General features: G+C 38.7%; 1 protein-coding gene across 1 annotated transcript; it reads left to right on the top strand.

Annotated features, from left to right (window-relative positions):
• Nucleotides 1-5,915: 5,915 nt before the first annotated feature.
• Nucleotides 5,916-6,872, top strand: LOC136986802 (inactive hydroxysteroid dehydrogenase-like protein 1). The gene has a single exon (XM_067284417.1). It carries the CDS (start codon nt 5,916-5,918, stop codon nt 6,870-6,872), a length of 957 nt encoding a protein of 318 aa, XP_067140518.1.
• The last annotated feature ends 4,299 nt before the right edge of the window (nt 6,873-11,171 follow it).

Below are 11,171 nucleotides of genomic sequence, written 5' to 3'. Positions count from 1 at the left end.
CTTTATTCGGTAACTGTTTAAATATTGTAAAATGTAGATCAAACAATATTTTAAATTTTCAATAAATTTCTGATAAATATACTTCAGGTATTCTCGAGTATTTAATTATACAACAGTCGTCAATAGGAATTAGTCTGGACACGCGGTAGTGCACTAAAGATCCCGAGTAGAAATACAGTACTGGTCTTATTGTATGCACACGAATCATCGTGGATGTCGATTTTACTGCAATAATGCGTACGTTAACGTCTTTGCATGGTTTCAATCAATTAAGATTCATACATTATTCTGACAAAACGAATATAACATTTGCTCGGAATCGCTCTTTTCCGACCTCCCTCAAATTTACGAGCCGCATCCTCCATCTGTTGACAAAATAAGATTTTCAAGAATTTTTTACCAGACTTTTCTTGTAAATATTAAATAAATTTTTCATTTGTAATTCAGAAAGTTTGTTTGCCTTTTAAGTATTTTACACAATTAAAATTAATTTACTAAAAAGAATGAAGTCACAAAACACATCTCTGCTTGACTTTGCTTAACTTCAATAACCTTGTCTCTTGACGTTGACTTTTACCTAAACATTTTATGTGAAGAAATAATTCGTTAAATTTAAACACGGCAACGTAACCAAGTCTTTCAGAAGAAAATAGTTCCAGAATGACAAATACAGGAGTAATTTTAACGAATAATAAAACTTTTCACTAATAAGCCTAAACACAAAATATGTAACTACCAATTTCTACTTTACTGTTCGTTACTTCATTACAAGTAAAAGCTAGAGAAAGAACTAAATGTCAAGTATGCAGATTAATTAAAGCACAATTACTTTTATCATCTTCTGGTATTGTTGTATTTAAAGCCAGACATGTTCTTCAGCTTTTTATCTAAAACCTATGGCCTTTACCACAATTATTCATTCCTATATTGTAAAGACTTAACTGGAAATTGCAAGGTGTTACCAGTGCTTATTACGCAGGCAACTGCAACGAGAGCGAGTTGCACGTGTCTTGTCGTGGTCACATTGCTCGTTGGCATTGAAACACGTCTTTATTATAAACAAACATCTACTTCGCCTGCTATCTTCTAATGTTTCTTTAATGTGAAGGAATGTGATTTGAAAATGATGATAATGTTGTTATTTATTTAGTTAGCTATAGTAACGACAAAATTATTTTAAATAAACTACAAACAATGAACATTTTATGCCCAGAAATCTAAAAATGATACTTGCAATCGATGCGGAGACTTTCGTTTATCACAGGCCGTGTCAGCGCTCTTTTATCTTTTAGAGAATTAAAATTCCACAAGCATTTATGAGAGATGACACGTGACTTCCTTATCCCCTCGACACCTTTAACCACTAAAATTTAATAGCGTCGATGCCCATTATACACAAACTACCGTGCCAAATTTCTTTTCTTGATCATTACCCCATCCTGAGACATTAAACGAAATAGTCGCCAGCCAACTTTTTATATTAAGTCTGATCCTTCTCGGCCCACCAGTGGCCAAGCGGACATCGTACCCTGAACAGTGGATGCGTTCGCGCCTCGCTAGGATGGGCCTGCCACGTGGAATTTTCCGGGTTTTCTTTACGTTAGTAAAGAAATTTTCGTGAAATTTCCGTTAATTATTGTGGCCCGGATCTTTACTAATTTTTATTCAAGATCAGGGAAAGTATGATGTACAGTACAGGGGTGCATCATACTTTTCCTGTAACTGAATCGTGCCAGTCATCTGCTTTCACGGAAAACTTTTGAATGAAAAACGTCACTTCCGGTAATCATGTATAGTTAATCGGGGTCTTCTTTCCGTAAGCTTTCCATATTTGGTCTCGACCGTTATCTATTAACTCCATTTTCGAGATTAAGAAAAGACAGACAGGCGGACGACAGTGGAATTTATAGGTCTACAATTTTTTGAAATTGTAGCCCAAAAAAGAAAAAGTTATAATTTGTGAATATAATTTGCACTTTTTTCTTCCACAAAATATTGTTACAATTTTATTACAAAACAGTAAGAAGTAACACAGAATAACACAAGGAAAATTTCCATTGCAAATCAGACTTATAAAACTTGTCTCTATCCTCAAAATTGAAACACTATAAATGTTAATAACAAGTAAAATCTTTATTAAGTCTGGTCCCTCGCGAGATATATCACATGACCACCCTCTGCAGCTGAGGTGACAGACTAAAGGTTGATCTCGAGCAAATTAATAATCAATGTGAAGACTGGCAATGCCAGTCTGGCATTGCATTTCTTCGGCCAGTTTAATATGGTACTGGATATGTGTGATTTCATTGCTATTGCAATTAGGACAGACTGAGAATCGCTGTAAATGTTGATAGACAGAGGTTTGTTTGGTGGTGAAGTGGCCCACTGAAGATTGGTAGACGGCATCTTCGTCAGCTCGATAGACGGGGTGTCTGTACATTCTAACATATTTTGGGCAAAATATGTCAGTTTGGAGGAAGATACAGATACTTGAGCCGATACGAAGGAGGCTTTTGGACCGATTTGTGTAGATGTCTGCATGGTTATCCATAGAGGAAGCAGATGATACCAAATAACCTCAAATCATTACCCCAGGGTGATGATTAGAGGCAGAAGAAAGAGCTCCGCTAGTATCAGAGAGGCTAGAGGTTGCGGAAAGTAGCCTTGGTTGACCCCAGCTAGTATTAATTAACTAATTAATAATTATATATTTTGGACCTAAGGTTTTAAGGGTTTCATAAAAAATTGTTTTTTGTTAAAATCTTTCGATAAAATCATGCCTAAATATTACGTAAGATAGGGAAGGGGAGGGGATCTTACACAATGGTGGGTGGGGGTCTAGAATGGCCGAAATCGCTCTAACGCAATTTATGGACGGCCCTTTATATGAGAACCGAAACAGAAATAGTAGATTAATCGAAAGAGTCGATATTATTTTATGGCGAAGACGATATCTACGAAAAATAAGAGAAATGCGTTTTTTAGGCCGTAAGATTTATTTGGACGAAACATGGATTAATGCGGGGCATACCAAGAATAAAGGGAAAGGGAAAACGAATAGCTCTTGTTCATATAGGCAACAAGTTTTTTTAATGGTGGTCTATATGAATTTGAATCAAAGTCAACAAAAGATTGCCACGAAGAAATGGACAGCGATAATTTCAAAAAATGATTTGAAAAAACATTATTAAAATTAGAAAATAATGCTGTTGTTGTCACGACAACGTTCCATATTACTCAGTTAAAATTGAGAAGATTCCAAATTGTAGTTACAAAAAAGCTGGCATAATTTCTTGGTTGCAAAAAATAGGGTTCGTCATAACGACAAAATGTTGAAAACAGAGCTTTTAGATATTAGCGAGGTTGACGCCGAAGTTTTAAACGCGAAAAGGTGTACGTCGGACGTTCCTCGCCGCTTTCGTGTAAGCCTAGAAGTTTGACAATAGCGTTTGGAACGTCAGTGGAATCGTGCTCGACGTTCCAAACGCCACTGTCAAACTTCTAGGCTTACAGGAAAGCGCTGAACGTCCGACGTACACGTTTTCGCGTTTAAAACTTTGGTCTCAACCTGGCTATTACTGTTAAAATTTGGAAGGGAGTGAGAAGATAGAGGGCGTCGTGTGTCATCACTCGAGAGGGATCAGAGCATCGGACTTAATGAAGATTTTACTCGTCAATTTTATTTTTATAAAACTCGCTTCTACATAGAAAATTAAGCATTTTGCACTTTTATAATAATAGTTAATAACATAAAAAGTACTTTAATTAAATAAAATGTTATAACAGATGGCACCACACGCAATTGAAAATGTATCGATGGTTGTCAGAAGAAAGGGGATTGTCTGGTGGAAGAGAGAGTGTGACTCGTGCAACCCTATATTACGCGGGCAACATCAACAGCCCTATATTACGCGGGCACTAACCTTATCCAGCGGGCAGATTTGTCTCTGACCCGTATTACCGCCAAGCGTCTACCCCTCTGGACATTTCCCAGCTCCTCCATCATCCACTTAGATCTATTTCCTACCGTCGGATCTTGTCCACTCCCAGCTTTGGGGGACTACTTATAAGAAGCAGCTACCCGCCAATGGCAAAATTGGGCGCTTATCGGCACGGACGCATCGAAATCACCTCTCCGTACCGCCATAGAGGTGGTCCTCCCTTCCGAAAAATGTCGGAAGGGAGAGCCACCCCTACGGTGGTATGGAGACTTTGACTTTCATCCGCCAAACTGGTCGCTTTCCGTAGCCTTCAAGAGGCATAGGATCGGAGAAAATAGCAGCAACGACTGAAATCTCTATCAAAAACACAAACAGAAGAAGAAAGCCATGTAGCTGGTGTCCAACCAATAGACGAAGTAATAGTAGTTGTCAGGAAAGTTACGCAACTGGTTGCTGGAATTTTCTCAGTGGATACATATACGTTGCTATACTGGAGAATTGGAATACGGTCACTTCAGCTCGTTGCCCAGGCGCGAACCCACGACTAGTGTTAAGTGGTTTTAATCCAACTGTTTTGTTTATCCTTTTAAAAATGTGAATAAGTGGAAAATAATTTAATATATGTTTTAATTGTTGCAAGTTATGTATTTATATTATTGTTCCATGTGTGAAGTCACGCCAAAAAAGGAAAAGTGTCGAAAGGCAAAAAGGGCCTAATGTAAAATAAAACGCGATAATTGTAATAATTAAAGGTGGTAGACGACTGTCCCCCAGCAGAGATGGACCTTTGATAAGTCGCTCGTATACGAAATTTAGATCATCGAAATTTGGGAAAAGGGAAAGGTTTTCAATAAAAAGGAACATCGCATCAAATCGTTAAATTTCAAAAACCTGGCCGACTAGACAACAATAGGGAAAATATGAGCGCAAGTTTCAAAGTTCCATCAATTCTTCCCATCCTGAAGTAACGGACGGTGTCAAGTTAGATTCGACGAAGCGGCTCTTTCTCGTGACTCGAACAGAGGTCGTTTTTCGCTTAGAGACAAGCGAGGGACCAATTGAGAAGCGGAAAAGAGGGGGTGTGGAGCCAATCAACACGAACAATACGAAAAAGGAAGATTGATGTAATCGCCGAGCGAAAAAGACAGTAGACCTTTTTTTTCCGAGAAGTTTCGAGAGAGACAAGAGGTGCTCCAAGGTGTCCATCGAAAAGTCCGCCGACGCCGACCGACGAGTCGCTTCACCCGCCGCTGCCCCGAGGCCCGCTATCGAGCAACGATAGGAAACTCATCGACACAAAAACGTTCACCGGTGTAAAGGACTGTGCATAGTGTGAGTTGTTTTGTGTTTAAATAAACGGGTTTCTTTGTGAGACACTTGTCGTCCTTGTCTCCAAGGGCGTCGCCAGCCAATGGGCCAGGAGGGGGCAAGATGATATAAATTGATAGAGGATATGAATTGTATGTAGGTAAAATAAAAACGATTCATAAATTTTAAGAAGCTTAAGAAGATTATTTTAATTAAAACATAATCTTCTTGGGTTTTTCGCGCGGGAATTATAAATCGGGCAATAAATGACTTAGCATTTAAATAATTTTTTTCGCATGTCTAGGGAGGGGCAACTGCCCCTCTGCCCCCCTCTGGCGACGCCCTTGCTTGTCTCCTCTCCCACACCCACAGGCGAACGACCCTAGACCATCCTGTCGCGGGATTAACGATTCCCCCTAGAAGTCGGCGAACTTATACTGGTGTTCGAGAAGTGGGATTTTAAGTCCCCAATTTCCTCCAGGCTAGCGAACTTACACATGTATGTGATTAAAACTTCAAACATCTGCAGAACAGGTTTTAAATTTATCAAAAAGAAAAATGTATGTATAGAAATTGGACTTCTTTCAAAACTGATTGTTCAATTAAGTAAAGCGTGTGCTTTAGGCCGCAAAGATTTTATCTGACGAACGGATTTTTTGATTATCAATGGTAGAAAGTGAGCAGCGATGCGAGCGATTCTATTCGTTTCCGACGTGCGATTGCTTTTTCATCGCAGTGGGTGTTTTAACAACAATTTCTGCGATTTATTCCTTCTTCAGATTTATATATTTACACTTTCTACTTCGATTTTTTCACGATTTCCGTAACGAATACGGAGAATGGGCCGTTATCACCGGCGGAAATGCTGGCATCGGACGGAGTTACGCTTTGCAATTGGCAGAAAAAGGTATGAACGTAATCATCGTCGGCAGAGACCAACAGACCCTGCGAAGTACGGCCGAAGAAATCGAGAGCACTTACGGAAATCGGTGCCTCTACATCCGAGCCGACTTGTCAGAAGAGGGTGCCATACGTGACGTGGCACGGGAATTAGAAGGCAAAGACGTAGGAATATTGATCAACAATGCTGGGTTTTTAGGCAATTTACCGCGTCTCTTCTTAGACGAAACGACGGAAAACGTGTTAAAAATAATCACGTTGCAAGTAACTTCTGTGGTACAGTTAACTCGTTGCGTGCTGCCATCGATGTTAACTAAGGAGAAAGGAGCCGTTATATTCGTCTCCTCCATATCTTCCATCGTCACCATTTCACGTTTAAATATCTATTCTGCTTCTAAAGCATTTTGCACCCTGTTTTCCCGAAGTGTTTCCGCAGAACGTCTGGGTAAAGGAATGGACATTCAGACGCTCATTCCGTATTACGTGTCCACCAAATTCATCAAATTCAAAAAATTCGGCGTTGTAATACCTAACAGCGATCGTTACGTGAGGGGTGCCATTCGAACTTTAGGAATTTCCGATTACACTTGTGGATATTGGTTACACATTTTAAAATTTTTTGTTGAAATTCGTTTCACAATGCTATGGAAATGGCTTTTGTTAAAGTCGATGCTCAGAATAAAGAAACGTTTGCAACGTATAATTGTGTTTCGTGAGAGATAATTTAATAGCAATTCTCTCTTCTCTTAGCATTTCAGGTAATTCTGCTCTGAAGATTTAAATAAATGCTTAAGAATAAATGTATCAGTAAGTAAAAGAAGTTTGTAAACATTTTTGTAAAGTTTGCAACAATTATTATAGTCCAAAAAACTTTATTCGTGATCGAATATAAATATAGAATTTCATTTACATAAATATTTTGATCAGTTTAGTAAAAAAAAAATGCGTGATAAAACTTTAATTCTAATTATAAAAAGTATTATTCTAAGTTCAGTTTTGTTATTGTAAAAATAAATATATTGTAAATACAATTTGCTTTCTTTCTTCTTCCATAAAATATTGTAAAACTAGCAGATAGGCCCGGCGTTGCTCGGGCAAAAGTAACGATAGCGAAGATTCAGATTATTACGTTATAGTCAACCTTACCCGTTTTAACAGAATGCAAGAATTGGGTTCCCCTGTTTCCAGACTAATTAGATAATTTTTAGATGGGTCAAAAATATTTCGATATCCCGCAAAAACGAAAAAAACTGCATCTGCGTCTTGCACGTCGCTTTCTCTTAACACTTCCATTGTTACGTAACACTTCCATTGTTGACACTTCTATTGTTACTTGACACTTCCATTATTACTTGACACTTCCATTGTTGCTTAACACTTCCATTGTTGATGGAAGTGTTACGCTTTAATCCTGTCCCTCTCCTCGTGAGGAGGAATTTCAAAAAAGCCCTTCTTAGAGTGCGTTCTCGTGACGTACCCTAACTGTGTACCAAATTTCAACTTTCAACTCCTAACCGTTTGGGCTCTGCGCTGATTATTATTATTATCAACTCGTCTCGATTATATATATAGATTGGGATATTACGAAGCAATATTTAAGGAAATACATAGAATAATACAAGGAAAGTTACGTAGAAAATTGTGTGAAAAAACACGATTGCAAAAGATTTCTATTAAATTAAATTTATAATATAATCCTTTCTCCAATAACTTTCCTTGACTAATTAATTTCGCTGATAACCTTGAATCCAAAATAAATGCCTAATAATTAACAGGTCCGGTTAGTAGTATTGTTGTTTGAATAGCTTCTACTTGAGAGAATAAATTCGGCCATTTTATACCACACGGAGACGTGAAAATAAATTGATAAAAAGAAAATTAATTCCTTTCGGGGGAAAATATTTCAATTGAAATAACGTGACTTCCGGTCTAAACCGGAAGTTCCTGTAACGATAATCGGGGTCTCCATCCCCCGAGCTTTCTAAATCGTGTCTCGGCTTTCATTTATTTAACTCCATTTTTGGGTTTAAAGAAGGACCGACAGACAGACAATGGAAATTTATAGAGAAATCGATAGTAAAATTATGGAACCATGTGTGACGTTTTTCTAACACGTTCCGTTTATTATTACCGATAGAGTTAAGGCATCACACGGGAGAAAAGTCCGGTGAAGTCAATACTCGACAACTGAATAAAAATAAAATGGACTTTCATTCCTGGATTCCAAAAACTTTTCGGAGATACAAAACGTCTGCTTTGGATCAACTTACCTTTGTGAAAGTGGTTTTTCGACAATTAAATTTTTAAAATCAATGTTCGGATCCAGAATAACAAACGAGCATCTGAATGATTGTATGACTCTTGCTGTAATACCTTATGTACCAGAGTACAATAAAAGTCATGTAAATAAGGTAACTTTTATATTTGTTCCTGGCAATACTGGCATACTAGGAAATGAATTAATTAAGTTTTCTATTTTTATAAATCGACAATTCACAAGTATGAGGTAAAAATAGTTATTGTGATAAATGGAAAACGAAACCGAAACGTTATAAGACCCATGACCGAAAAAATTTATTTTTTATGATTCAGAATGTTCAAATATTCATTACAGTAGGTAACAAGTGGAGTAAGTAGTAGAGGACTTTCTAAGGGAAATCGTACCATATTTAGGTGTTACAAACGTGAAGAAAACCAGTGTTAAGTGGCAGTGGCGTGCCGTGACATTTGATGATAGGGAAGCCGTGTTTCTGTAAGAAGCCGACTTCCAGGGACAATCGGTTAATTGCGCGTCAGTAATGGTCTAGGGTCCATTCGTACGTGGGTGGTGGCTGTAGGGACAAAGACGACAAGTATCTGACAAAAACCGTTTATTTTAACATAAAATAAACATACACTATGTACAAAATAGTTTGCTTTAGGACAATCGGCCGTTCGGACGTCCCGAGCGTCGATGCGGTTCTTCGATGGTCGATCGAAGGTGACCCCGGGACAGTGGCGTCGACGAGTCTGTAAGGCGCGGGGAGACTTCGTCCGTTGGAGTCGGGGACACGGTCTAAGTCCGAAGTGGCACGGGTTACATGTTGGCACGATAGACGAGAAACTGGTTTTTTTTCTTTTTCTTTTTTTGCGCGTTGACATACGGCGTTTTGGTTATTCGGAACGTTAACCGAGTGCCAGGTGCCCTCGATCGTCGGAGATTATATCGATCTCCGTTCTTTCTTTCGTCCATTTTGATTAGTCGTTCTCCCTCGATCACGCTTCCCGAGTGGTCGGTCCCTGGTTACTAAACGTACCGAGACTCTTACCCGGAGCGCGAGAAAAGTCAAAATCGAAGACGAATTCGATCTTCCACCGATCGTAGGACGACTTTCTTCCGCGAATTACGGTTTCTGCCCGGCAGTTTGATATAAACAACGGGTGTCCGACTACAAACGACTTTTACCTATGTTTTTTTAAACTAATAAATTTTTCTCTAAATTAACCGTTTTTTTGCGTCTTTCGTGACGGGTCAGACCTGCCCGGAACCTCACATTTCCATAAAAGTTTTAAACAAATACTCGAAATGACAAAAATAAACAATTTACGTATTTTAGTTGTAAAATACAAATAATACACAATACAAATTGATACGATACAAACAATGATAGAAAAACTTGTTGTTTTAATTTTTTACAAACTAACTCTATTCGGCGATTTTTTCCGCCAAGTCGTTAATTACTTTATCGTAAAAGTCGCCGGTCGTCGACTCCGTCGACGTATTTAAAAGCTCTTTTTCTATCGAAAACGACGCCAGCGACGACCATTTTTCCTCCGACCGAGTGAGTGTTCCTGGCCGATGTACGAATTCGCTCCGTGGTCGAAAAACTGCGCTCGACAGACCCACCGGTAGATGCTACCGTAAATATTAAATGTATTAAATCGTATATTTCTTTTAGTACGTCTTTGTTCGGATCGACATTAATTATAATATGTTTTATGTCTAAGAGTTACTCGTCGATATAGTCCGGGCACGAATATAAATATTGCGATTCGCTACGTAATTTAGATAAATCAAAAAATTTCCCATAAAATTTACTTAATTTAAAGAATTAAAACACGCTCGGTAATTGTTAATAATTTTAATATTATGAAAAACATCTAAAAGTGATAAAAATTCTAAAGATTTTGTCTGAAAATCTGTCAATTTAATTACGGTATAATTAAAAAAAAAAATTATAATTAAATATAACTTTGCAAAATACGTACATAAAAATAACATCGAATACTCTTTACTTTTTAAATCTTAAACAATTCGCTTGACGGCCGGATGGCCGAGCGGTAAAGGTGGCAGCCTACCGCTCTGGGGGACCCGGGATCGAATCCGAACGGGTCGAATAATCCCCAGGAATTTTTCGGGGGGTGGTCCGTTCGGATATGTCGGGCCCCGTCCCTCACCACCCGGTCGCCCCATTGTGGGCCTGGCCGAACCCATAATGGGCCTACTAAAAGAGGCCCTCTTAGTGCCCACAGGGCGGAAAGAGTTAAAAAAAAAAATACAATTCGCTTAGTCAGAGAGCTCCCTACCAGTGGCTAAGGGATAGAATCGTTGGAAGTGTTGCGCGTGTGTAGTTTCCACCGGCTAAACCGGCCGAGGTTGGTGCTCCGTAAAGCGCGTGCGTCATGCCCTCCGGCTGCTTTACACCATTCGGTTATTCTCGCCTCGAAAGCTGTCTCGTAAGCGCTTCCATACCGTCAGTGACATTCGAATATACAATAGCGATCTTATCGTTTTTCTCACATATAGTATAGAAATTTGTAATGAGATACGTAATGCGGTTATAATAAAATATTAATTTTAATTAATTCAAAGTACGTTAAAATATGAAAATTTATATTTTATAAAATACGAGGGAAGATCGTTGGAAGGTGAATGCGGCGCTTCCACCGCTTCCAATGACGGCACGCCACTGTTAAGTGGTTTTATTCCACTCGACCGCTGCTGGGCATCGTTTCGTTCACACAGCTATCAATGGAACCAGA

Source organism: Centruroides vittatus, unplaced genomic scaffold (genome assembly GCF_030686945.1).
Source record: "Centruroides vittatus isolate TY-2023 unplaced genomic scaffold, ASM3068694v2 scaffold_1172, whole genome shotgun sequence".
NCBI classification, from domain to species: Eukaryota; Metazoa; Arthropoda; class Arachnida; order Scorpiones; family Buthidae; genus Centruroides; species Centruroides vittatus.
The sequence above is the reverse complement of the archived record's forward strand: the minus strand, read 5'-3'. Positions and strand labels throughout refer to the sequence as shown.